This window comes from Pungitius pungitius, chromosome 1 (assembly GCF_949316345.1).
Source record: "Pungitius pungitius chromosome 1, fPunPun2.1, whole genome shotgun sequence".
NCBI lineage: Eukaryota > Metazoa > Chordata > Actinopteri > Perciformes > Gasterosteidae > Pungitius > Pungitius pungitius.
This window is the reverse complement of record NC_084900.1, coordinates 30,010,804-30,038,094: the sequence shown is the minus strand read 5'-3', so window position 1 is coordinate 30,038,094 and position 27,291 is coordinate 30,010,804. Positions and strand designations below refer to the sequence as shown.

At 43.6% G+C, this 27,291-nt stretch overlaps 3 protein-coding genes across 4 annotated transcripts; 1 reads left to right on the top strand and 2 right to left on the bottom strand.

Annotated features, from left to right (window-relative positions):
* Positions 1 to 6,945: 6,945 nt before the first annotated feature.
* ikzf4 (IKAROS family zinc finger 4) lies at positions 6,946 to 11,512 on the bottom strand. Of its 2 annotated transcripts, none has more exons than XM_037457376.2 (8): positions 11,314 to 11,512; positions 10,046 to 10,098; positions 9,837 to 9,947; positions 9,413 to 9,715; positions 9,137 to 9,304; positions 8,360 to 8,512; positions 8,098 to 8,229; positions 6,946 to 7,778 (listed from the first exon to the last, which is right to left on the bottom strand). In XM_037457376.2, the coding sequence occupies exons 2-8, from the start codon at positions 10,083 to 10,085 to the stop codon at positions 6,958 to 6,960; spliced, it is 1,728 nt and encodes a 575-aa protein (XP_037313273.2). In that variant the 5' UTR covers positions 10,086 to 10,098; positions 11,314 to 11,512; the 3' UTR covers positions 6,946 to 6,957. The 2 variants fall into 2 exon arrangements, with proteins under 2 accessions (XP_037313273.2, XP_037313272.2); XM_037457375.2 differs by having other exon boundaries at positions 11,388 to 11,479.
* Positions 11,513 to 11,832: 320 nt separating this feature from the next.
* dnajc22 (DnaJ (Hsp40) homolog, subfamily C, member 22) lies at positions 11,833 to 14,596 on the bottom strand. Its single transcript, XM_062564619.1, has 4 exons — positions 14,456 to 14,596; positions 13,317 to 13,921; positions 12,506 to 12,798; positions 11,833 to 12,389 (listed from the first exon to the last, which is right to left on the bottom strand). Exons 2-4 carry the CDS (start codon positions 13,906 to 13,908, stop codon positions 12,213 to 12,215), a joined length of 1,062 nt encoding a protein of 353 aa, XP_062420603.1. The 5' UTR covers positions 13,909 to 13,921; positions 14,456 to 14,596; the 3' UTR covers positions 11,833 to 12,212.
* Positions 14,597 to 15,692: 1,096 nt separating this feature from the next.
* Positions 15,693 to 25,948, top strand: lmbr1l (limb development membrane protein 1-like). The gene is made up of 17 exons (XM_037457380.2): positions 15,693 to 15,919; positions 19,765 to 19,849; positions 20,949 to 20,982; positions 21,255 to 21,394; positions 21,931 to 22,034; positions 22,117 to 22,240; positions 22,328 to 22,396; positions 22,484 to 22,548; positions 22,630 to 22,702; positions 22,794 to 22,892; positions 23,008 to 23,084; positions 23,185 to 23,262; positions 23,340 to 23,413; positions 23,596 to 23,686; positions 23,778 to 23,844; positions 24,258 to 24,419; positions 24,969 to 25,948. The coding sequence occupies exons 1-17, from the start codon at positions 15,857 to 15,859 to the stop codon at positions 25,052 to 25,054; spliced, it is 1,491 nt and encodes a 496-aa protein (XP_037313277.2). The 5' UTR covers positions 15,693 to 15,856; the 3' UTR covers positions 25,055 to 25,948.
* The last annotated feature ends 1,343 nt before the right edge of the window (positions 25,949 to 27,291 follow it).

The window sequence follows — 27,291 nt, the reverse complement described above, 5'->3', positions numbered from 1 at the left end:
ACAATGGCCGTGGCCTCCTCACATCTCCATCACTTCATCATCGACTGGCCTGCCACAAGCCGTCACACATGGGAGAGAGGGAAGTTTAAAATCTATCCCAGCATGCCTACATTCTCTCAAGTGTCCTCTTTTCTTTCTTTCTTTCTCTTTTTTTTTGTACCCTCCCTCCGCTCCAAGTCCCAAACATTCCACACGTCGGTTTGGGTCCGCCCTTCCACTTTTCTGAAACTGAAGACGGAGAGGAGGATGGATTTAGGAGGGACACGCTCTCAAGCCGCCGTTCTCCGCAGTGGGTCGGAGACCACTCGGGCCATGGTGAGCCATCAGAGTGAAGGTCGTGATGGCGGGGGGGTGCGTTTGCCACATGCCAGCACTCACGCGTGTCAAGACGTCGTGAATAAGCGCGTGCTGCGTGTGGACACTCACAGGTGTGAGCGAATCGGGTGTGCGGCTGACAACGCGCGTTGAGTTACCGACACTCACCACCGTCGGCACATTCACGCCATCCACAGCGTGACCGTCGGGATGTCTCGGCTTGGGCGGCCTTTTTCTCTGTTGGCCCGATTTTTTGTTCTTATTAAATACTTTCTAAACCTCAAGACTGCCATGATCACCGAGATGGATCACCTCTAAATACCTAAAAGTGGTCGTCAGTCTATGGCAGGCACGGGATGGGCAGCTTTAAAGTACTGTTTGAGCGAAACATTGGAATGAAAAGGCGGTAGTTATCTAAAACGAAAAAGGTTAAAATCCCCAATCACGCATCTGTGAATGGTTAACTTGCCAAGACCAGACGAAAGACAACAAACAGATAAAGTGACATGTCAAAACGGTTCCACAGGAATTAAGTGTTTTAGGTGGAAAACTACGAGTCAGAGTGCGACTTTAGACCACTGTATATTCTCGGCGAAATCATGTGCTGGCAAACACTGTTATTCCTCCTGTAAACAGAGCTGTAATGACAGGGGAAGACGCCGGGCAAAGGACAACCTGCAGTAGAATGTGTTTACAGACATCTGACATGTATGGGTAGAGCATGGCAACGTTTCAGCTCTGAGATCCACATAAAATATAATCACAAACTGTGGCGGAATCCACGTGACACAACACAAGCCGGCGGACGGGTGAAACGTGCGCTCGCTCAAAATGAAGTCAGCGATAAATCACATCAGTACGTGTCTGGCTTTATTGAATGTTGACACGTCTCTTCATCCAAATGTATCGGAAACTGTCAAAATAAGTGGTGCGTTACTGATTTACTCTCTGAGATGTAAGATCATTTTTTGCTCGGTTAAATATTACTGTTTCTGCACTAAAACAATAAAGATGATCCTGATGTTTTACTATCGTTTGGCCCACCTTGACATCATTTAAACCCCATCATGCCGTCTTTGAGTCAATAAACCAAAACGTCTCAAGGCATGGGGCCATCTGCCTCTGATCCAGTAATACTGTTGGAAAGAAAAGGATAAATGCTCAGCTTTTGGTTTTAATTACAAGCTGTGTTTTACAGCGACAGTGGGCGAGGGCTCAGCACTGACACAGCACTAGAGGAATGTTTATTTGCTGCAGTTTGGGAGACGAGTGGCTTGCAAGGAACTATGACACATTCCTGTGTCACTGCCCATCGTGCATTCACACTGGCGCTCCTATGTGTGGCTTCACGGCTTCCCTTCTAGCGCGTCCTGCACACATCGGCAAAATGGGGCATCTTTGGAATCTGTAAGGCATGTCCCAACCATATGCCCTTTTTTTGGCCACATAGTTTGACATGACTCACCGGGCCTAATACTTCCCCCATGTGTCCCAGGCAATGTGTAGCAGTACATCGGTGACTTTAGGAAGATCACATACACCTTACTTCAGCGCAATGGGGATGCCTGTGTTTTTCTGTGTATTGAATCTTGTGTCGGGGTTCACTTACAGTCCGCGGCACACACCTCTCCATCTTTCTTTCTGCAGTCCGATCACTTATCCCCAGCATCTGGCCTGCAAAGAAGACGTTTCTCTTGGCAACTGTTTCTTGAAGGCAGTGACACGGGGGGGGGGGGGACAGCTAACCACAGGAGCCACACGTCTTCCAATCTACATGAATACTGAGAACGGCTTGCATAACAGAACCCCTCTCTCAAAAACACACTCTGCGTGTAGCGCTCACGCTCGCACACGATACTGCTCCCACACGCCCGTGTCTCTCCACAATATACTCATCCAAGCTTTGAGGGCTAATCGCTTCCAGAGCCAGAGCGGCCCTACAAACTGTGCCAGCAGGCTTTAAGTACATTTTGCAACCTAAAAAGTTCCGTCTGGACTCTAAATTAATATTATGTGAGTGTAATGCATTAGTTGGGTGAGCTACACTGCAGAGGGGCTGTAACGTGATGCACAAATGTGTCTGATTTAGGGACATTAATTGTTTCATTTTGTTGAAACGGGTACTGTCCAAAGTGCAAAGTTAAATTATGCTCTGTACCTAATACTGAAAGGACACTGAACCCACATTGGCATGCAGAGATTACTGTCGGGGTTCACCTAAATGTGTCCTATGTTGACACATTCTTTCTATGATTGAAATGGCCCAATAATGAATGAATATTGAATATTGTAGCCCATTCAGGGTACAGCTGCAGTGAGCAGCTTCTCAAAACTGCAAGTATGTTGGGAGAAGGTTTTGTTTTCCTTGGCTCCTTGTCGTCAACCTCTCTGGCATCTGGATCATCTAAAAGACAAATGGGTGCATTAGCTTGATAGAATGATTGTTCTGATTTCGATGGGCTACCAGATGTCCTTTGAAAATCCCTTGATTCAGTTTTTTTTTTTAAAGAGATGAATGAGTTGCTTTGGTGGAGAACTGAGGGTGGGACAGATGCAAGTCAAGCGAGTTGCACACTGTGTTATCCACACATTGGTCCATGTGTAACAATGTGCTGTGGCGTGTGTTTGCCCTCCAGGGGTCTGGAGATTTCTTTAAAGTTTTTCCTTTTTGTCTTTTAAGTATGTATAGTATCTGAGATTCTCCCCCAAGACTCTGAAGAAGGGATGATGGATTGGAGATATTTGTACTGTACTATTTGTTTATGAATTATAACTGAGGAAAAGGACGCCTTGTGCACTACAATTATGGTTTTATATAAATATAAGAAAGAAGTATAAAACAAATTGTGGGGAGTCGTTGTGTGTTTTACTACTGTGTAGCGATACGTTTTCATCACAGCTGCTACGAGTAGAAGTCCACGGCCGCCCTCTAGTGGTCCAAACGAGGAATTACAAACTTTAGATTGGCCGTTTGTTAACAGGTTGTTAGCCATGAATAACCCCTTTGCGTTAGGTTAGGTAGGAGTGGGATTAACACACGAGCTACAAAGAAAGATAATTGACTGGTCTTTTTTTTTTTTTTGTGAAAACACTCGTTACATTCAAGGCATGAATAACTGGTCTTAAGTTCGTAGACTTATCTGCCTGAGCCTCCCAGTGTCAGGTTATAGCAAACCATTCAGCTTCATCTTCAGGTGACTTCAGAGCCCATAGTGGACATCGCGTCATGAGGGACGTGTGTGACGTCACTAAATGCCCGTTTACTCCGCTGCTCAGCTGAAAGAGCTATGAAAAAATATCAACGAGTTCATCGTTCCAATGACATGTTTTCTCAGACTCACCTTTAGGTCTTCGATCAACAACTATTTCCATACAGAATCATCCTGCTATAATAATAATTACATTACATGTCATTTAGCTGACGCTTTTATCCAAAGCGACGTACAATAAGTCATTAAATAGTAAAAGGGTTCATTCTTTCCCAGAGCTGATGGTGCAACAACAGCTTGCTCGGGTTTGACAAGCAACAACCCAAAACCCAATCCACATTCCATTTACAGTGATTTCAACCAGAGCAGCTGTGGCGGGCTCGCTGTGTATTAGTGAAAACATGCAAAGGCACAGGAACAGATGAACGTGCCTGTGAGTGGGCCCAGTCTTGTGAAAGCTTTCCGTGGAAGTCAGGCAATTCTTTGTACTCAAAAACTAAAACGCAGCCCATTCACGCGGGGAATGAGAGCAGATTACTTTCTCAGACTTGTCTGTACCACAATTAGGGGCTTTACTCAAGTTGTGCAAAACCCATGTAGTATCGACGTGAGCTCTTCTTGCTGTATTAAAGGACAGAGCAGGCTAAACGGATTTTCCGCTGCAGAGAAAAAGAAGGTCAAGCCCACCTGAAACACACAAAACAAAAGTCAGACATATGTAGGTTAAAATGTCATGTGAAAATAAGGCCGTGTAAGTTCGCCCATATTTATTCCTAGCACTTTACCTATTTTAAATCTGAGAAGAAATACTGCTTACTCATCCCTTTAATGGCGTAATATTCCATAGATAATGCAAGAAAATCAGATTATTTTTAAGATACATTATAGTGACACATATTATATTTTCTAACTTTTGAAAAAACGGTTTACAATGTAGAATGTGTATTCTTTGATGCTTATGTCATTTTTAACTTGTTTTTATTTTAGAACAAGGAAAGTTACGTTAAAGTTATAGTTGAATACATGAAATGACTATTGTATTTATTTTGGATATTGTAAAATAATACAATATCCAAAACACATATAGTACAGAGTTCAAGTTGTTATATTGTTGAAATTATTTATGCACTTTTTTTTAAACACATGAAGCAACTGAAATAATGTAATTTTTAACATAAATGTATCTCCTTTTAATTTAAACATATTACAAGCAGCTGCCCAATTTCATATATTCTAAAATCGTCCATGGACTGATAGATACTGCTGTGTGAATATAAATTGTTTTTTGTATTTGCACAGTTGAAGGAATAACGTTTGATCACTATAAATCGATAAAGTAAATATCCTGTGAGTAGCTTCAAAGCCTCTCATGTTGAAATCAATTTACATTTCTGATTTCTGATCTGCTTGTTTTTTGTATTTTACCATTGGTGACAGTGAGAAACCGATTGAGAAACTCTTTGTGTACTTTGATATAATATAAGCACAAAAATGTGGATGCCATCATCAAACTAGAGAAAATCACTTTTACAATAAACTCAACTTTATTGACAGTAAAAAGTTTGGGGAAATATTGAGGGGCACGCATCTGTAACTGCAAGAACATCTTGGAAAGCAACGTGACTTGTTGAAATAATGAGGCAGTTGTACATCTTTAACTTTGAGGTAAAGTGTTTTGTCATGTTACATCATTCACAACATATCGTATAACATTTAAAAGTCTACACAAAGAGACAAAAACCCATGCCTCATTTTCACTTATTGAAATTACTTCACATTTCAAAAATAATTCACAATTCAGGGAAAAGCAGAAAATGACAAGCACACATGCTATATTCCATTCACACACATTTCTCTACTTATCAAACCAAGTGCATTTTAAGATAACTTTTTTCTCCAACAGTTTCAAGTATATTTTTGCCTGCAGTCAATTTAAAATTAAGTTAAACTATGAAGCAGCAAACCCACAATAACAATTAAGAATACTGAGTTTGGTCTCATTCATGTTCCCAATATTAACATTATCAGATAACTCACCATACTGTAGCAATAAGGTATTTGGGTGCTATAAAGAAGCAGGAGGTAACATTTCATGGACTTGAGGAATATGCTGGATAAGATTTGGAATATAGCTGATTAAATACACCAAGGCTGAAACAAACAACACTAAATAGATAATCACAAGTGATAACTGAACTGATTGAAAAGGATTTGTTCATTCATTTTAAATAATTCATTTGTTAATTCACTTACATTATGCAAATTCTTTGAACTCTCAGCCTAAACCGCTGAGTGCAAAAAAACGACAAAATAACTGTATTCATTGAACTGATATTCAATTCTCAGTCACACACCGCAGCAAACTTAAGTGTGGACTCCAGAACCAGCGCCACCATCTCCGTTGAAGGCCGGCTCCGTTAAAGCATACACTGGTGTTGCAAATGAGATGATCAATAATTGAGTGAGTGAGTTTTATCTGATTCATCAGTGCAGTAGAACGATCGCAGAAAGAAAACGCCAAAGCCACCAAGATGTTCATATATAAGCAGGGAACCTAAAAGTGCAATCCTGTGTAGGTGTAGCACCCTGGGCCATCTCAGTCAGGCTCTTACTGTACACTGCTGGGCTCGTGGTCTGATCTGCACCAGTATGCTGAGGCTCACTTTAAACCCCCCCCCCCTAAAATCTATTTTACATCTGAGTACCAAAGACCCGGAACGTTTTCAAGTTCATTTCCCTCGCGACTACAAATATTCTCTCTTCTGAGGTGACTTCACATGCGCTGTAAACAATGTATTCCTACAGCAGCGCACTACTGCAGGAGTTAAGGCAATCCATTACTGTGCTTTGTCCGTGACAAAAGCCCCCCCCCCCCCCCCCCCGCCCCCCATAAACCCAGAGGTACAAAGCTCTCAGTGCATATTAAGCGTAACCGACACACGACACAAAGTACCGACCTCAACCACAAAAACAAAGCTCTACTAAGCATACCCAATAGAATTCTTAAAATGTACATGACATGCTTACCATAACTGCCTGTGCACAACCTTTCAAAGGTGCTAGCTAAATCCCTTCGCAAAAGAGGGCTAGTTTGATTTTTTGAGCACCGTTCCCCCAACAGTTTTGGTTACAGAGGAAATTCCCAAAGAAGGCACTTTTGAAGCAAAACCAGTTGTTTTGCCGGGTGATTTTTTAGATGGGAGCGCAATTTGCCTCCACTAAACTTTAAATGGTGCGGTGAAAAAGATCTTTCACCCACATCTGCTTCATTTTAAAATATGTTCTCACTGTAAAACCACAAAAACCTTTTGCGTACACTAGGGATTCAAAGCAACTGATCTGGTGCAGAACAAACGAGCGAGCCTACGACTTTAGAGAGCAACAGTCGCCTCTGCTCATCCGAACGCCGCCCCCCCCCCCCCCCCCCCTCTCCTCAGCCCACCTGATGCTCTCCGCGGCTGATGTGAGACGAGAACTCGTAGCGGTCCTGGCTGCGGTGGCCGCAGATGTTGCACTCGAAGGGTTGCCGGAAGCCGTGGCAGCCCATGTGGATGGTGAACATGACGTGGTCCAGGAAGAGGACGCGGCAGTGCCGACAGTGGAAGGAGCGCACGGGCCGCCCGTCCCTGTCCAGCACCTGCACTATTTCCATGGAGGACAGGACGGCGACGGGGCTCCTCTTCGCTGTGGGGGGCGGCGCGGGACGCGCTCTCTCCCACTCCGGGTCCAAGTCTTTGGCCTGCCTGGGGCTGGAAGCGGAGCGGCCGCGGGGCAGTGCTGGGGTCGGGTGGTGGTGGTGGAGGTGGTGGTGGTTGTTGTTGTTGGAGGTAATCGTCGGGGCCGCGGCCCTTGTGCTCTGCTCCTCTGCTGCGCTCTCTGTGTCCGTGGAGCCGGGGCGGCCGTTGGGCGAGGTGATGTGCCTTCGGGCCTGCTGCTGCTGCCCTGCCGGGCCCAGGGACGCCGCTGCCGGCCCGCCCCCGCTGCCGCCGCCGAGGGCTTGGGGGCCCAGAGGAGTCAAGTTGCTGTCGACGGAGGCCATGGCCGTGCGCAGCTCCGTCAGGAAGGCGGGACGGAGCTGAGGCGGCGAAGGCGGCCCGTAGTTCTCCCTTTTACCCCTGCTGCCTTGGAGAAGCGGAACGACCAACCGAGCTGAGTCGGCAGCAGGCTGAGAGCTCATGAGGTCCGACTCCTTCTCTGAGCCGGAGGACAATTCGTAAGGTGCTTCGGGTAGGTCCCGGCGCATGTGCTTCTCACCTGTGGAAAGGGACATTAGCGAAGAGCAAAGATTAAGCGGGAAGGTCTCCTGGATTCTCCTTCTCACTGTTCATGGAGCATTCATCGGGAGGTGTCTCTGAACTATTCACCCCCAAGTTGACTCTCGACTGACGGCACCGCAGAACAGCTGATAATATCAGACAAAGATCAAATACTTATATTACAAATATAGATCGAATAAAATTCTTTCAAACTAAAGACATACCTTTCTGTCATTTCAAAAGCACATGTTAAATGTAAACATTTATTTCTACACTGTGATGAATACTGAAAGCATGGATTGTCTCATCAAACTCACCTAAAAACTTCTGTGGTGTGGACCTCTTGCGCTTGGTGATGCTGATGGCCAGTCTATCCGCAGACTGGATCTTCTCATTGGACGGCTGCAGCAAAGGTTTTGTGATCATCTCCATATTTGCTGACTCTTCACCTGCAAAAAAAAAACCACTCGTTGTCATTATTATACTAACAATCTCATCATGTGTATGAACGTGTTTAACGTTCTTTACTCAATTCTATTTGCATTCATGATAATAAAGAAACGTTTTTGGATACGTTACCATGTCCGGACTGCGCGATGACGGCTGTCTGGTGGTCCAGACTCTTCAAATAGCTGTGGCAGCGCTCCAGATGTTCCTCCAGTGTGCTCTGTTGTTTATAGCTTCGACTACAATAGCTGCACTTGAAAGGTTTTCCCACCGTTGGAGAGGAACCTGCAATTCAGAGAACAAATATGGAACTGGTAGATTGACTGAACTTCAGCCTAAATGCTTTGGATACTGTTGATCAGATTGAATCTGTCTGTTGAGAAATATTGTGTAAAATACAATAGTGATGTTGTTTATTAAATGTTTTCAGGGGAGGGGATTTTTTTTTTTAGAATAACGTATTAGCTAGGTTCGAGAGAATGGATTTCCCCATCTGTCTGCCAAATGTCGACAAAAAAACGCCAATCCCCTTCACCGCAGCGCTTTCTTCTTAATAAGCCGACGGAAAGACTGACGTCGATTCGCTGAAATCCGTTCTGTTTGCAAAATTACTTCTTCGAAAATGAACCTACGAGAGCCGTGCGGATCCATCAAGACCTGCTGTACTGCACTGTGCGTCAACACCTGTTGAAAGCAGGATTTCCTGTTTTCACAAACTGTTAAATGTCATATTTGGTCATGTGTTTTACAGTACATTCTGGTTTATCTACTTCCTCTGAGCTTCACAGAATCGGGTAGTTCTGATGAATCCCCACTTCGATCGCTTCTAACCGTTATAGAACAACTGCATTCTGCGGGTTAGAAAACTGATTGGTACTGTTGTTTTGCACTCAAAGCTCCCTGTTTTACCTGCATGCGTGCGTAGATGTCCAGCCAGGGCATCTCTCCGCCGACAGGCGTAGTTGCAAACGGGACATTTGAAAGGCTTCTCTCCCGAATGCAACTTGATATGGCGCAATAAGTTCCCCTTCTGGGTGAAGGAAGCTCCACACTGGTTACACTGGAACGGCCTCTCGCCTATGAACACGTGGGTGGACAGAGGACATTAAAAGGTCATCCCTTCAAGTGTAGACCTTGTTGAATGATAGTTAGGGTAATATCCTGTTACTGCCCGCTTGTTCCCACCTGTGTGGCTACGCTTGTGCACCATCAGCACGTTGGGCCCGATGCAGATCATGCCGCACACCTCGCACTGCAGCTTCCCGTTGGGCAGGCGCAGAGGTCCCGGGGAAGCAGAGTTTGGACTGGCCATCTCGTTATAAGTGCCCCCTCCGTCTATTCCAACGCCAGCGTAATCGGTGCTCCCTTCCTCCATGGGATCACCCATGTCATCCCTCCTGCTGTCGTCGCTCACAGCCTCTCTGTTCTCTGGCCGTGGAGCGCCCGGCGATTCGTCCTCGCTGCACAGCTCAACCTTGATGGAGCTTGCTGTGGAGAGTGACGGAAACAAGTCACGTTTTATTAATCTTTAACTTTTAAAGATACTGTTAATGAAGAATTGTACCATACGTCCAAGCAGCCACTATGAAACAGAGGAATAATAACTGACCACTATGGGAGCGGTGTGGCGTGGACTGCTGACTGTTTGGGGAACCTGCCGGAGGGCCCTGCAACCCGCCATAGAAATCCTGTTCTGTGGATGACTCTCCTTCTTCATTACCTGAGAAACAAATATGCCCATGTTAGGAAAGTAAGCATTCAAGTTAGGAGACAACAAGCAAATGTATAGTTTCTCCAATACACTGTATATGGATGTACCTTGTGCATATGAGCATCCATTGCAGTCGTCAGCATTCATTCTCACCAGATGCCTACAGGAACATGATTTAAAAAAAGATGGTTACTGTAACTTTGTTTTTTTTTCAGATCCAATTTTTACAATCTTAGTCACGTGAAAATTGCAAGTAATATATTTGCTAACAACAGAAATTATCCTTACCAGCTGTTTGTTGTCAAAAGAATAGGAAACTGAGTTTTTTTTTTTATTTCAGTCCAAGTGTCTAATAATGAGTTCACTGAAAAAAAACTAATTTAAACTATCTTCTGATGCTGTGCCTTTATATAAAGCTAATGACTGTTGGAGGAGGGGTTTAAACTACTGGGGGTGGTCAAAGTAGCTGGAAGACCTAACCCTAATTACGTAAGAACATTCAAATAAAATATTAAGATACAACTTCATACACTAATTTATACACACACATACACATACACACCCATTGTACCTATATACACATATTTAGATATATATACATTATACTGTGTATAAATGTAAAGTATGGGGACTAGCCATATTATAAGATTTCCAAACATAGAATGTGTGGATTTTATATGAGCAGAGTTAAGGTGAGGCTCTATTTTATTTCATGTTAAGGAATAAGAAAGAAATAGGGAGAGGGAGAGAGAGAGATCAGAGAGACAGAAATAGCTATATGTACAATGCTGCACCTTTTGCTCAAATGGATGGCAACAACAATGGACAGAGGAGACTATGGAGCGAGCAGGGGGCGGAGACAACGAAGCGCAGGGGAAATCATTATCGCGGCATCGGCCGTGCGTGAGGAGCAACAGGCGCTGATGCAGCCAGGAGACGCGCCAGTCACACCAGGGCACGGCGATTAAATAAAGAAAAAAGAAGGGGGGAAAAAACAAAAGCAAAGGCTACGCACACCAGACCATCGCCTGACGATCCCCTCTGAATTGTGCAGTAAAAAAAAAAAAGCTATTCCTAAATAACTGCCATGCTTGTCCCTGTATGGCGCGGCCACTTGTTTTATCTGCTCGGTGCATTTCGGGGTGTTATGACACCCGTCAGCTGGCGGACGGTCGAGACAGCGAGACGAGACACGGCGGCAATTGATTGCCGGAGTTGCCTTGGTCTAAATGGTCCGCAATGAGCGCATTGATCCGACACCGAGCACGTCAAGACTGGCCAAGGGCTGCACAATGTTTCTCATGAGCCGTTGCTATGGCACCCGACCACACGACAAATGGCATTCACCCACAGTACCAACTACTGAAAAACATACCGTACTTTCACATCAAAACCCGTCGGATGGGCTCACCAACGCCGCGCGGTGAAGTCCGCGAGCCTCCTTCTTACCTGGCGACCGATCGGTGATTTCCTCTTTAATTGTCTGGATAGCTGTTTGTTTTCCCAGGCGACGACAGCATCTCCGGGAATTTTTTTTTTTTTTTTTTTTTTACCTGGGAATCCCAAACAACTTCCGGGCCCATGCTGGGATACAGACCAAATAACTGTACGACAGAACTCTTGATTCAACGATTGTCGAATGCATCGATGCGTGGCTGTTCCCGGTACAGGTGCTAGAGAATGTGATGAAATGTTTGCCATAAGAAATGACGAACAGGGCTACACACACCAGCCTATTCGGGCTGCTGCGCATTAACATCTGTTTGAGGAAATAGTACCTTAAAGATGAGCGGTATAGCAAGCCTTGACAGATTATTTTTTGTAAATTCAGACGCGTGTCTGTTTATGATCGAGGCCTCGCCCGGAAATGCTGAAGAATTGAGGAGGCGGGTAATTCCACAACATGTCTCGATCACACACTTTATTACACGGTCATTACATTCTGTAGTATTTATGCTGTGAAATAATAGAATAATTACTTGCTGTTGTTAGTTTAGCGTTTAAAAGCAAGCAAGCAGAAAATAAACCATAAGCACAATCGTTGTGATCACATAGTTGGGGTGATAATACACCTGTAGAACCACAAGATGACAGCAAAGTGCTTCTTTGTGACCACCCTCTGCCAAGTAACAGATCACACAGCTGTGCGATGCTGCCTGAGCTCTCGATTTACTTTCCCTTGCACAACAAAATCTAATGACTGAAAATGAAATGCCATCAGCGAGTCACCTTTCCTCCGCAACTCAGGCCGCTCAGTGCTGAATTAAAGCGCTGCTATGTGAAGCGATGAGGTTTGTGCCGTTGTAGGAGGACCACATACGCCTCGTGGATCTTCATGAACATGGCCTCAGCTTCCTTGCTGGGGTTGTGGTCCGGATGCCACGTCTTGGCCAGCCCTCTATAGGTGCGAGTTATGTCTTCGAGAGACGCCTCCGCCTCCAATGAAAGTACCTGCAACACAAATATGACATAAAAAGCAATGTGCAGAATAAGACAATAGCATTAGCATTACTACGCTAACCTAACTTGTCACTTGTGTGGCCTTTACCAGTTATGCGCTTGCTCACCTTCAGTGCCTCTTTCTCTTTCTCAGTGTACTCTTTGAGCAGTATTTCCAGCACCTTCCTCCAAGCATCTTCATAGTACCCCCCTCCAGTAAGAACACACAACAGCCGATATGGCATTAAAAGAATGTACTCAAGGACGTTTTTGAGCCAAGGCAGGAACCAGAAAATATCCAGCAGTGCTGACACACAGTCAGACAGGTAGTACAGCGTGGCAGTGGTGTTATGGAAAATGCAGTAGCCCAGTGGAGCGGAGAAGGCGAGCCACGCAAGGCCGAGCCTGTAAAGCCGGGGACCTGAATGAAACACAGAAACAAATAAATTTCAGTGGGTCTGAGAGATTTAGAAAGAAGCAGTGTTATCATGGTGTAAAAAAAAAAGTGTGTCACGGTGGTTCCCTGTGTCTGTCTGTGTGTGTGTGTGTGTGTGGGTCTGTGGTGTGGGCACACAACAGTGCCTCTACCCCAGCTTTCCACTCATCACCAGATTGTTGTTGTAACCACAGTGGTCCATCTTGGCCGCTCAGCCATTGTGACTTTTGAGTTTTTTCCTTGTGTTATTGCTTGCCTGTACACACTCCGGCTCGATTCTGAGCATCCAGGATCATCATCTCTGGTTCCCAAGCTGGCCTGCCTTGCCAGCAATTTGCCCAACCGGCCCACAGTCAACCACCATTGCCCTCTTACCCTCAGTCTCTGCTGCTCCATCTCAACCTCCTGTCTTTGCCTTTACTTTGTTTCACCCTGTTTGTCTGCTTCTGCGTTTTGGTCCAAACTTACAGGCCACCAGAAAGTTATATTTGACATCATCTCACCTAGTTTCGGCGTGCTCCCAGGTGTCCGTGGAAATTTGGCCCTGCGGTTCTGTGCAGCGGTGACGCTGGCCGCCAGGCTTATAGGCAGAGGCGATAAGCTGCTGCCATAGAATATTGGCGAGGTTATGAGGCAAGCAGTCAAGGTTTTTTGTAGATCAGAAGTCTGCTGGCCAATGGAGGAGACCAGATGCACGCCTGCACCCACACATAAAGGCAGGACGATCAAGTAGAAGAACCTCAGCGAGTTGAGTCCAATCAGAGCCACCGTGCCAAAGTAGATCCCAACACTCACCTGTCCAACAAAGCGGACAGGACTTACAGGTGGAGGCACCATGGTGTGTGTGGCTCTTCTCTCCCTCTCTGCCTCTTGATTGGCTTCAACGACATATGCGGGAATACGTATGGCCTCTCTGACCCAGCCAAACCCAAATCCTCCCAGAGTTAGCATCCATAACAGAGCATGACTGTCTCTTCCTAAATATAAATGGTGAAGGCCCACAGGCCCACCTACTGCCCACAGGGCATAGGCTACCATGACGCTTTTAACCATCGTTCTGCCTCTGTGGTCCCTGTTCAGGGGAGCATTAGTCATCCCTCATGAGGACCTGCAATGAAGTAACAGAAGAGTTTAGTCTTATTGTGTCTTGTTCTTTTCATTTTATTCACTAGATTAAAAAAAAAACAATTTTACATCATGCTTTTGATCATATGACATGATTCAATCCCATGTATTCCCTTCACTTGTACGTGTTTTCCGTATTCCATCAGAAGTCTCTGTGATCTGTGGGCTGCTGCATCTTGGCAAAGGGATTTTTAATCTCTGCGATCCACTTTCATGGTTTGATAATATATTATATAAGAGGGATTCATTGTAGCTTGCAATGGTTCATTGTCATTTTCAAACATAGCAGGTAGCAACTGTTGATATTATCACATGGGCTTTTTTGAAATAAAGCCTATCACATGTTGTACATGAAGTCAGAAATTGATAAGGTGGTCACTGACCTTTATATATAGGACAATTCAATCCAACAGCCAAGGCAGACTGACTGTTAGCTGTTAGCTTTACTTGTTATGCTTCTAAGAAGAACTTAAGAACCGTAAGAACGTTTTTTACTAATAAAAATAAGGTTACTTACTGAGGCCATGATTTTAAATCCTTATCCCGATAAATCCTTTCCTTTCCTTTCCGTAGCTGAAGTTGTTGCACGTTGTTGCAACATTTGGACTTTGGATCATGTCACTGAGATGACGCTACGGCTTCATTAACATTAGGTTCCTTTGAATGTTTGACTTGGCCCGATGCGGAAGTGACATTTGTGAGGACAAGGGAACTCATTTAGGTGCTTTAAAGAATGCCTCAAGTCGTCTGTAAATGTTCTAACGCGCAGAAAAAATAAAGCTGCACAAATTAAGAGCATTAAACACATGAAAAACCCGTAACATTACATTACATTACATGTCATTTAGCTGACGCTTTTATCCAAAGCGACGTACAATAAGTGCATTTCCACATAGATACAAACTCAGAAGAACAAGTAACAAGAAAGTACATTTTTCATCAAATAAGCAGTTACAAAGCATGTTATAGAAAAGTGCCATTATAAGTACAATTTAAGTGATATCATTTGTTAGTGCTAGTGCGTAACAATGACATAAAATGTCATTAGGAATAACTTAAAAGAATTCCTTGAAAATTATGTTCATGCAAGGGTCAGAAGAAGCGGTCATTTAAGGTAAATTAAGGGAACAACATAAAAATATTACAAAACTTGAAATTTAAAGTACCTAAATATTATGATTAAAGTGTACTTGTTTTTGCAGACAGAATAGCATGTATCAGTGTTTATATAATATTATGTTGTTGCATTATTCTTACTGATGCATAATAGTATAACCATCATTTAAGTTCTGTTATGTCATGTAATTTTCTCTTTAACTGCGTTGAAATTATAGACTTCTTGAAAACATTAATGTTTAGAGTAACAAGCATATTAATGTATGGGAAAAAGCTCCAATAATTTCCTCATCTCAAATGTAGTGGAGTAAAAATTGTTGTTGTTGTTGCCAACTGTTCTCAGTTAAGCAGAAAATGTTAAGAAAAAGATAGAAAAGGCACACGTTTTAATGTATTCATTCTCCAGTAGGATACTATTGAGCATATAGGCCTATTGAGCAATACATGTCTCAAAGTACACAAACGTAATACTGTCGGAAATCTTTATAATGTTAACTATGCACTCACACACACCTTTAAATTTTAGTGAACAATGTGACGATGACGCTGGAGTAGATCATTATTGGTGATTGACAGCTACCTGTACAGCTCCCCCCGGGTGTCCGCCCCCTTTCTCCTTGGCCCCGCCCCTTGACGACCCCTCCTTGCCCGTCTTCTATCACGAAGCGAAGTCTAGCTAGCAGCAGGCTAACTCCGCCGGGCTACAAAGCCGCAGACCCGTGGCATTACCAACAAGATGCACCACGTTTTAACTTTTTAAGCAGCCCTTCTAAACCGGAGGTGACTGGTATGGTGTCGGAGAATGGAAGTGGACGACGTGTCGGTTCGAGAGCAACTTTTCCACAACCGTGTGCGGGAAACCATAGTGAGTACCCCGGCCGTGCTAACGTGACCGCGGGGTCGAGATGCGTGAGAGAAGACGCCTCCGACCGCACGACCAGCCCCGGAGAGCCACGTCGTTTCACGACGTGTTTGGCGTAAGCCGAACGTTAATTGTTAACTCCAGACAGTTAAAAGGTTCCAGTTTCAGCAATCTGCAAAAGAATAAGAGTTTAATTAATGTCGTGTTTGCGAGGGCTCCGCACGTTGATTATTACACTGGCGCAGCTGGTCGTTATGGTGGCATCACGTTTTTGGCTCCGCAACATCAAGAAGTTTACTTGCCACCAAGGAGCTCTTTCTGTTCCTTTTTTTTTCAACGACTTGAGCCCCTTGTCCAATCTTTTATGTTACATGGCTTAGTTTTTCCATTTTAATGTGAGTTTCGGTCGGTTTCTACCAGTGGCGGACTCTGTTTAGTGCAACACCCTGTTGAACTTCAGTCAGAAAGATCAATGTACTTTACAGCAAGGCACACGTCTACTGCCCTTTAACCCCAAAACCATCACCAGCACATCTCCTAGGCGGTTCATTTTTGTGATGGCAATGTTGCTGATTGCTGACAGTGTTGCACAAGGGACCGAGTTAGACCACTTATCCAATGTTACAATCTGTAGTTAACTATCAATTTGTCCTGCTTTCCTTCCCCTAGCTGAGAAAAAGCTCAGTTTGTACTATTACTGTAAAAGAGGAAGATGTGCAGAATGTTAAATGAGCCAGCAAACTGTTTTACCTTTACAGATGAATTGTGTACTGTTAAAATTAACGATTATCATCACATCAGTGGATGTAATCAGACATCTGACCTCATTACTACAAACTCATGTCAAATAGGGCTCCTTTTAGCAGACATATTTTCCATTGTTTTTAGAATTAACTTGATAACAAAGTGGCTATATGTATTTTTATGCCCTTGTTTTGACCTTGTCCCTTTCACCTAAAGACCTAATGCTATTAGTCGATAGCACCTTCCTAAGCCAATGGCTGGCCTCCAGCTTACCATCTCTGCTCAGTACTCTCCCTGCCAGGCTGGTCAGCCTCCCCTCGCATTTATTGTTATTAAGGGCTTCAGGCCAAGCTTATCATTGGTCAAGAACACTGAGCGGTAGTATTTCACATACCAAAGCATCTAATTGAGGGAGAAATAGAGGATTGTAATGAGAAAATGTGTTGTCCAATACAGATGTGTAGTAATCACTTTCAGTAGAGCTTTTAAGAAACATCTCGGCAGTAATGTCACACATAACCTACCTGGAATTTCCTTTTGTTGCTTCTCGAAAGCAACATTTCAGAGCTTAAGATTTCAAACATTCCAGTAACACGATGAGAACACTTGACACTCTTTCGGTTTAGGGTGGCTTTTCTTGTGCAAACTTTTAAAGTTATTTCTGGCTGTTTAATAAATCTTGGGTCGGTCGGTTCTAATCTATCCTCTTACTTAAACAGATGTCGTCATGCTTTGCATGAAAGTGTTTAGCTGGACAAGCGGCTTGGTGCCCATGAAATAACACACCCGAGAAATCCAAGGATGTTCCGTGCCAATTCCAACCTCCTGTGCCCCTTTGGATTATTTCAGAAACTACCAGATGAATGGTGTGAAAACACTTGAGCGTCATTGTTTTTAGCTTGACTCGGCACACATGTTTAGGTTACTGTGTGAATCTTAAAAGGCTCTGAGGGAACTCTGAGCCCTCAGGCTTTGTGTTCAGCACGAAGAGGTTCCTCTGCAAGTTAAATCCCCCTTGACACTCTTCTCAGTGGCCTGCTATGTGTAGCCAGCTCTCTGCACTGCCAATCAGACTAGTGTAATTCTACCCCTCCAACCCTTTCTCACCCCAAACACATCCTTTGTTTTTGTGCTTCTCCTTTTGTTGGATTAACTATAGCAAATTAGGCTGTGTAATTGAACAATTTTGCAGATTGAGCTGATTAGTTATGTACAGTCCATTGTTTTAACCTTGATTCTCATCAGGTGAAAGTTTGATGTTGGTTTGAAATAATAAAGTAGTTTTCTAGCCCTACGTGGAGTGGTTTTGTTTCCATTCTAAAGTGGGTCAACATCTTGCGCTTCCTGTAGCCCCACAGGAGGAGGGGTGTGTGCCCCTACCCCAACCCCATTTGCTATTGTAGCCCACCATATGTCCCAGTATATTCATTTTAAGATGCCCTGTTGTTATGGCTTTGGAATAATGGAAACACTGAACTAGATGCACCGTGTCTGCCAATAAATGGTTTTGATGGGATCCTTTTCTGCTCTGGGACTTTTAATTGCTCCATAGTAAAGGTATTGGACTATACTGTTGCAAAATGGATTTTAATAGGCTTTTTTTTCTTCCAGGGAACTTGTTATGCTTATTTTCACATCTGGTTAAGGAACTGGTTTCACAGAAGTTAAGTCTGTTAGGATGTTGTCACATTTGTCGTTACCTCTCTTTGTTTTCTGCTCCTCTTCTACATCCTGCTGACCGTACCGTGCTCCCACTGGGATGGGAGTTTTGTCATCTGGCAACATCACTTCATTTATCCGTCAGTCCAACTCTTTGGTGGACTGCATCTCCACTGTTAGTAGAGCAGAGCGCCTCTGTTGGATCACTGATGCTAACGTAGCATTCAAGCAGCCGAGCCATGCTGTCAAAGACTCATCCCGCAATGTTTGCTGTGGAGAGGATAAACCTTTTTGACATTGAGACAAAGTCATTGTCCAGAATGGCCCATGGTAGAACAGTCAATTGTAGTTTCTCTCCTTTTCATGGAAAAATGTAGTTTCCTTGCTTTGAAATGATAAGTACAGACTTGCTGAGCTGCACTTTAAGTCCTTTGCTGTACTGTTAAAAATGTTGAACAACAAACAGGATCATTAATTTCCACCGTGGCCAGCAACTTTCTGGTTCAGTTCACCCGATATTCAATGCCAGAGGGGAGGGAATGCATTCTCTTGCTCACTTTGAATTGGGTACTCCTTAGTGCACCACGAGTTTGGCGTAGTGCACATATGTGTGACGATTGTGTTTGCTGTGACAACGGCATTTCTTTTCTTTTTTACCCGACAGGTTCACAGTGGAGAACTATTTAATTATTTAGGTGCGTGTGTCGCAACAATGATTAGATTCTCCGCTGTGCGTCATGAACCACAGGTAATTCTGGAGAGGCAGAGTTACACTATTGCTTTTATGTGCGTTTTGTTTTGTTAAACAAACAGTTCTCTCGTGTTTGGTGTATTGGTCATACACTCATTTTACTTCTGCCATTCTGGGGTTAAATGTTGCGAGCTTTGCCAGACAACAGATTGCTGATTCAATATAGCTATTGTCCTATATTTGGGGGTGGATTTAGTGTAAATCTCAGATAACGACCTTTCATAGGCACTGTCACTGGTAATAATCCTTTTTAATTTGATCCCCCCCCAACCCCCTCCAGTAGATCACTGTCACCCGTTTTGCTCGTTGTTGGAATAGTGTTAATCTTCAGATTCCATCTGCCTCTCTCGACCTTGGGGAATGTTTTTGCCACTTGGTATTTTGTTAGTTTTAATATTTCTCTGCAAAAAGGAGAACTTCTCTTAATATATTTGCAGCTGCAGTGTATCTCCCCCTCCCCCCCTTCCCTTCCTTCCTGTAATATTTAGTTATGCTCTGTCCACCCGTCTTGGTCGGAATACACTGAATCAGAGTGATGAGCCAGTCTAAATAAATGTGTTGCACATCAGTACTATTGGACAGAACACAACAGCTGTTTACAAGGCTGCGCTCTGTTTATGCGATTAGCCGTGTAAACAAGTATAAGTAATGAGTACAACAACACGTTTCTTTTTTTCCTTTCTGTCTCCTACAGATCTGTGTGCTCCTGTTTACGTGCCTCTACATGGTGTCTTACCTCATACTTACCCATTTCAAGAAGACTGCCGAGTATGTCACAGGTGAGTCCCTTAAAGGCTGCTCCGTGAGAAACTGCTGGGAGAGGACTTGGGGATGTGGATGAGAATATTGATTAGATTGGGGCGTGAGAATGTTTTTCCACAAAGTGTATGGGCCACACCTTTTTAAGAAAACACAAGTGGTTCAACTTTATTTCATATTGAATGCAGATGTGGGAATTCTAACTAGTCGAGTCTCTGCTCCACTGTGGCAGGATTGACTTGATTCTTATTAACCCAACGGTTGTAACTGCTGTTGGCGCATCAACAGCAGAACAGTTTTGCCCCGTAGCTAAAAGCACGTTGTGCAATACCTCCCTACGGAGAATTTGGTTTCTCTCCCTAGGCTTTACCTCCTTAATAGAAAACTATGTGCATGAGACGAAAATACAGTGTCCTGTCATATTGTGCGCTCTGCAAAGTAAAGCCATTTACGCAGTATTGATTTAGAGATGTTTACAGTTTTGGGGCTTTTAGGGAGGGTTTTAAAAACATGTTGGCAAGAACCGATGGATCCACCCACTGACTGACTCTTCACTCTCTACATGTACATACACTTTGTCACTTTCTGTTGGCTGGTGCACTCTTTTTTTATTTAGTTTTTTATTTTTAACTTGACTAACTCCTGGCATTATATTTTTATCTTATTCCTGCACTCCATTGTCCATTGTTGTACTATCTGCTGTCATGTACAAATTGCTAAATCAAATTCCCTGTAAGTCTGACATATTATGGCAATAATTGTTTCCTGATCCTTTTTTAATATTCTTAAAAATGTCATACATATTGAGTTCAGATTTTACTAGAGTGCTGGTCTTGAACCGATTGTTCTGGACATGCTCGTCCCCCTCTCTGAGGCCGGGGTGACATTTTGTTAATACTCATGAACTATTGCTAATACTCATGAACTATTGCTATTACACCTTTCCATTATATATATATTTTTTTCTACATACACTGCACATACAGCTTTTTACCATGCTTATACCAAGATTTTTAATAATATTTACGCCATCATCAGTTAAAAAGTTATAGCAAAGTATATGGCTTAGTCTGGGGCATGTTTTGTAATTAAATCCTTTTTATTTATCTACTCTTTCAGATGATATTGAGGATGCCACCGTCAACAAGATTGCGTAAGTCAAAACCTCTAAAATATTTCTTGCAATCTCTCCTCACTCTCTACCTTTTAATTAGTTGGTTTATGATGGGGAGGATACCTTTTGTTTCAGCGTGACGGGTGCGTTGGTATGAAGCTATTTGGCTGTGATTTATTGCCCCGTCCCGTGTTTGTTTTATGTGGTTGATGGTTGGGGTGAGGTTGGGTCGCCCTTTTGCCCTAACACGTTGTCCTGTATTTCCTCATCCACTGTGCGACTTCACTGATTTGTTTATTTCCCCCTCCCAGGCTGTGGCTGTGTACGTTCACCCTGTCAGTCGCAGTGTGCGCTGTGCTCCTTCTGCCCATCTCCATCCTGTCCAATGAAGTGCTGCTCACCTTCCCGCAGAGCTACTACATGCAGTGGCTCAATGGATCCCTTATCCACGGTACATCTTGACCATTGATTATTACATGTCATTTAGCTGACGCTAAGAAGGCCTTTTTTTCTAAAAACTGGGTCACTGGTAATAACCACCAGATCGATACACTGCAGCCCTGTGTCCAAACAGATAATTGCTATGGACAGAGTAGCCATGACCTTGCTGTGTGCAGTGCATGTTACACCTACATCCCAACTGCTGTCCTCATTTGAGCCCAACTAAGTATTTTCTTTAATTAAGCAACTGCAATGTAAAACGATAGGTATGAAGCCCAAAACTACTCCAGGCCCTATTGTGGTTTGACCTGGGAATCATTGTGATTATGATGGTCTCAGTGTTTGCATTGTTTTTCTGTTACTTTTTATTTGTTGTATGTTCTTGTTTATTAGCATATACGTGTAGGTGGGCATTCTAGTCCTGCTCCTCTGCTGGTTAGGTGCAAACCTCACTGTGCTGCTGCTGAATGGTTTTGCTGCTGTGTTTTATCTCAAATGAATGTTTGTACTAAACACTAACAATCTGAACATTCTTTATCTTGTCAGGTTTGTGGAACCTAGTTTTTCTTTTTTCCAATTTGTCCCTGGTGTTCCTCATGCCTTTTGCCTACTTCTTTACGGAGTCTGAGGGATTCGCAGGATCCAGAAAGGTACCAGTTTTTGGGATTCCCTCCAAAATGGCGTTTAAACAAAGACCTGACTGTAAGTTGACAGTGTGTTTTGTTGACGCAGGGTGTTATGGCACGAGTGTACGAAGCCGTTGTGCTGCTGTTGCTGCTGGCTCTGCTTGTGCTGGGCATTGTTTGGGTTGCATCAGCCCTCCTCCATGACAACATAGCTAGGAAAAGCCTCTATGGTGAGTCATGTGCATGATACCTGACAATCCCTCGGAATTGCCTTTTTATATCCAACATTGTTTTTAATTCTCTTCTCTGAATTTAAGACCTGTGGGAGTATTACCTTCCTTATCTGTACTCGGGCATCTCTCTGTTTGGAGTGTTGCTGCTTTTGCGTAAGTACATGTCATTCACAATGACCCCCAGCAGCTAAAGACTAAATAGCATGACACCTGCCTATAAACATCTGTGTTTCCCTCCAGTGTGCACTCCCTTTGGACTGTCCCGCATGTTCAGTGTAACTGGCAAGCTTTTGGTCAAACCGCGGGTGAGTCACGGTCCCAGTGACAACGCTTTACACTTCCAACCGTGTGCCTGTGAGTTGACTGTTGTCTCTTTTCTCCCACAGCTGTTGGAAGACGTCGAAGATACTTTGAGCTGCACCTCATTTGAGGAAGATTCACTATGCAGGAAATTGAAAAGTGAGTGTCACCCAAAACCCAGTCCATTTCCATTTTCTGCTGATTACATTTAAGGCTGATTGACTATTCTTTCTGTGATGTGTCATTGTAGAAATTGAAGGTAGCGGTACAACATCGTGTTGGGTCAAGCTGAACATGGAGGCGATGCAAAAAGAGTACCGAACAGTCCAGAGGAAACGCATCGCCCTGGGTAAGGTCGACTAATCGGGCTGCTCTCGCTCAGTTTCTCACAGCGGTTACATTTTTTTTTTTTACCCATACACTCGCGTAATACCGTTCCTCTCCTCTTCTTGCTTTCCTCACAGAAATGCGGGGGAAGGCGTCCCCATGGCAGCGTAACTTGGGCTATCCGCTGGCCATGCTTGTGCTCCTGGCGCTGACGGTGCGTGCCTATTCATTCTCACAGGCTGACAATAAACATGGTTTATGAACCCGGGGGTTTGTTTTTAATTGCAACATAATAACTTGTTGTGTCTCTTCAGGTGATGTGTGTCCTGATGGTCTGCTTTAATGTGTTGGAGTTGCTCCTAGATGAGGCGGCGATGCCCAGAGGAATGGAGGTGAGGATTTGAACTGGTGCACATTCCCTGCTTGGTGTGACAGTCCTCTGTGTACACTGTGGATTGTTGTTTTTTAGGACCCTCATCTTGGAATGGCCTCCTTCTCCATGTTTGGCTCCCTGGGCGCAGCAGTGCAAGTAGTCCTTATCCTGTATCCTTTTTATGCCATTAACCAAGTTAACTTGTCCATTGTTCCAAGGTGTGTTTTGTGTTGGTTCATGCTTTTGCATCAATATAGTAAAACATTATTATTGATTGACTTTCTGGATGTAATTTACTGTTTATCTCTTTAGTATAGTAGTCTTCTAGTGTTGTCCTTAAATCTGTTGTCAGCTATCTGATGGTGTCCTCAGTGGTGGGTTTCTATAGTTCACCTCTCTTTACTGGCCTCCTGCCACGCGCACAGGACACCAACCTTACACAGGTAAACAAAACCCCATTAGTCCTCAGGATAAAAAAACAACAACTAGGAATTGTTCTAGTATATGAACGTAGTGCTTTTCTCTTCTTTTCAGATAATTGCAAACTGCGTTTCACTGCTTATTCTGAGCTCAGCGCTGCCGGTGTTTTCGCGCACACTTGGTAAGGAGGCGGTGTTATTAACGGATGCAAATTGTTATTAATGACTGTTCCAAATTGTTATTGGGAGCTTGCTGTAGCCTTTGATATGATAGTTCACTTATTTTTACTATTCCACTGTATGTGTTCACAGTGGAATAGTATGCAGTAATTCAACTTGCTCTTTCTTTTTAGATTTGTATAGCAACATTCGAGATGATTATATATTGACAATTTGTAGCTATATTCATGCATTAAAGTGTACATTTAGTATGTTGGACTTTATTGGGAGGCAGCACCATGGAATGCCAGGCTTGTAGTTTTAGTAATGCCCACAAGAGGGCATCTGAATGTCATTAATACTATAGATGCAGGTGAGGCCTGGCTTGAGGGCTTCAGTAAAAACCTTCTCTTTTGCTTTCTCTGTGTTGTGTTAGGGATCACGCGCTTCGATCTGCTGGGAGACTTTGGTCGGTATAACTGGCTGGGGAACTTCTACATTGTCTTCCTGTACAACATGCTGTTTGCTGGTCTCACCTCCGCCTCTCTGATAAAGACGGTGACCTGGGCCGTGCAGAGAGAGCTCATCCGTGCCTTTGGTCAGTCCAAACCTTTTGGTTTCATGAAGTAATGTGTATTTGGGATCATATTTCACTTAAATCTGTTGCACTTGGGTAACCTTGGCAGGTGTTTTCCCACCTTTTGGCCCCATTTCCCTATGGGTTGGTCTCTCTTCCTCAGATAGAAAGAACACAATTCTTTCAGGAAAGTGTAAAGGGACAAGAGGAGAGTCGGGTCCCCCTTGGGGACCTTAAGGCACCGCGCCCTAGACCCCTTGTAACAGTCACACACACACACCACCCAACACAAACAAGCGCTCGGAGCATGGACCCGCCGCACGCACGCACGCACGCACGCACGCACGCACGCACACACACACACACTCGCCTTCCTTACGGTGCAGATAGCATCTCAGCACAGTGGCAGCTCTCCTGCACTTTCCCATTGCCTCCCAACTCACTTTTGTTCTCTAAATCATCGACTTTCATTTTACCTAGATCACTATTTTTCTTAGCGTTGCAAGTTAGGTGCTCCACCTCGTGATTGTGTGTGAAGTAATTGTCCTTTTTTTGTTTCTTTGTATGTAGGCCTCCACAGACTGCCTTTAACTGTGTCCCGCTCCACCGTCCCCTTCAGACTCCTTTTGGCCAGTGGACTGTCTAAAATACAGTGAACATTCCTCCTCGCCACTGCTTCAACTTAACCGTTCTAGAAATGGATCCACTTCAAATGTGCCCATATTGGATTAAAGACATTTGCAATGAAGACTTTGCCACTGGGCACTTGGTTCCCCCCCACCTCTGTGAAGTGACCAAAAAAGGGGACACGTCTGTCCCCTGTGTCCGGTGGGGGCTCTGCTCGAAGCTTTAATGAACAATGAATCAGGGTCCAATTTTACGCCGTGTTTTGACTGCGGGGACAAGTGTGCAAGCAGTTAGCTGATCCTCTCACACAATGTGATGCCTCACGAAAAGAGGATCCAGTGAAGAGCCGTTGTTCAGTTGAAAGTTGGTACAGTTATTTTGAAATTTTACTCTGCAACTGTGATGTAATTTCCTCTTCCTGCTTCAGGTCGATCGAGTGCACTCTTTTGCTTTTTTTGCTATTTTAAGAGGAGGAATCTTACTTGTTTTGTGATCCAGTGCTATTTAAGTTCATAAGTTGTTATTGGGAACAAATGGGACACAGGGTACCTTGTCGGTCTATGGATCTGCAAGTTACACAGGGAATATGCGAGGTGAGGTAACCTCCGTGTGGGACCACTTCTACAAATCCAGTTAGATCGTAGAATTCAGAACATTTTTATTGGTGATTGACAATTATGCAGGGTTTCTACTTTTGTAGATGACCGTAAGCTTACTGGGGATAACTCATTCAATTACATAAATACACTAAAAGCTTTACACTTCAACTTGTGAAAACATTTGCCTTCCGACACTCACTATGAGGTACTTCTGCCTTCGACCTATCAAACTGTGAATTATCAAAAATGTATGCGGGAAAGTGCAATATTTTTATAAGTAAACACACGTTTTACCAAAAGTCCATTTTAAAACTTCATGTTGTTTTTAAAAAAAAATCTGTAAAGTATTTTTCTCATCTCAATCATCGAATGTAACCATCAGGGCGGGCAACTTTCCTGGGGTCAGTTTTGATAAAGCCTTAGTTGTTGTTGAGCTCTCTGGTAATTTACAGCGTGTTGGTGACCCTGTGTCATCGTTTGCCTTTGCTGCTGTATCAGCAGGTTGTTGCTGCTGGTTTGACCAGCAGGGGACAGCGTCTCTCAAAGCCAACACCAGCCTCTGTGTTGTGAGTCTCTCTCCCTCCCCCTTAATCATTATATGCATTATATTTAAGGTGCACTCGGGGGTTTACTTAGTTCACTTTTTTTCTGCCAATTTTCTGTTGGTATTTGGGAACATAGCGTATTGTAGATGTACTGTATTTATGGGCATTTTGGGATCTATACTTCACATGTTCAACAGTTTTTAAACAGTTAAATGTGATATATTTGAAGCAAAAAAAATCTTGATTTGTTGTCAAAGATAAAAAAAAGTTTTTACTTTTGAAATGCTCTGTTTAAGATGTCCTGAGTATAATTTTTAACCATCATTGTTTTATGAGCAAAAAGCAATAAAATGATCTTGTTTTTAACTGTGTCCTTTTGGGAAAACATCAAGGTGACTTTTACTGTAAGCTGTCTTTGAAGCTATTACGTGTTGGTTACATTTTGTAACTATTACTGATCCGCTGGGTGGATGTGACTGCTGAGGGCATCTGTCCTCCATGTCCCTCCACCCTCTTGTTGCACTTCTTTAATCAGCAGCAGAAGAAAGCCATATTTTGGCCTGTTTGTCAGCATTGTCTCTCTGCGACGCCATTACAGCCTAAGCCCACGCTTTCCCCACTGCGATGCAACTGCCAGATAAATCAGGAGGTGAAGCGACGTCCACTCACATTCACTCTTTCACGCCCCCGCCACCCACCGCCTTTCTTCCATTCCCTTTCCTTACCCATTGTTCATTTCCTTTTCTAATTTCTCTAAAGGCAGTTCAAGAAACCCCCGTCTGATTATTTTTCCTCTTGATTTTTGTTTGCATTTTTCAGTTGTATTTTGTTGGATCTTTTAATTAAGCTTATTTGAATTCGGTTTTTGTTTTGCACTTTGTTTCCTTTGCTAAAAGGAAAAGAACTTCAATGTCGCCGTAACATTACTTGCACATCTGGAGACTGCTTACCTTCTGAGGAAGTGGCAGTTAAACCCGATATATGGGCTTTGAGTGTGCATCTATATACAGGAAAAAGTTCTCGTACAGCAGTTGCAAAAGTTGTAGGCAGGTTTGGGAAAAAGTGCTTTCACCAATGAGAGTGTATACAGTTTATTTTTCATCAATTAACAACATGCAGTGA

What these genes read in the sequence shown, in the direction of transcription:
- lmbr1l (XM_037457380.2), top strand. Translation starts at nt 15,857, where the DNA reads ATGGAAGTGGACGACGTGTCGGTTCGAGAGCAACTTTTCCACAACCGT. An exon ending in GATTCGCAGGATCCAGAAAG is followed by an intron (nt 22,035 to 22,116) that starts GTACCAGTTTTT and finishes TTGTTGACGCAG; the next exon opens with GGTGTTATGGCACGAGTGTA. An exon ending in GGTGTTTTCGCGCACACTTG is followed by an intron (nt 23,845 to 24,257) that starts GTAAGGAGGCGG and finishes GTGTTGTGTTAG; the next exon opens with GGATCACGCGCTTCGATCTG.
- ikzf4 (XM_037457376.2), bottom strand. Translation starts at nt 10,085, where the DNA reads ATGAATGCTGACGACTGCAATGGATGCTCATATGCACAAG. An exon ending in GCACAAGCGTAGCCACACAG is followed by an intron (nt 9,305 to 9,412) that starts GTGGGAACAAGC and finishes ACGTGTTCATAG; the next exon opens with GCGAGAGGCCGTTCCAGTGT. An exon ending in ACATCTACGCACGCATGCAG is followed by an intron (nt 8,513 to 9,136) that starts GTAAAACAGGGA and finishes TCTGAATTGCAG; the next exon opens with GTTCCTCTCCAACGGTGGGA.
- dnajc22 (XM_062564619.1), bottom strand. Translation starts at nt 13,908, where the DNA reads ATGACTAATGCTCCCCTGAACAGGGACCACAGAGGCAGAACGATGGTT. An exon ending in TGGGAGCACGCCGAAACTAG is followed by an intron (nt 12,799 to 13,316) that starts GTGAGATGATGT and finishes TGTTTCATTCAG; the next exon opens with GTCCCCGGCTTTACAGGCTC. An exon ending in AAGAGAAAGAGGCACTGAAG is followed by an intron (nt 12,390 to 12,505) that starts GTGAGCAAGCGC and finishes TTTGTGTTGCAG; the next exon opens with GTACTTTCATTGGAGGCGGA.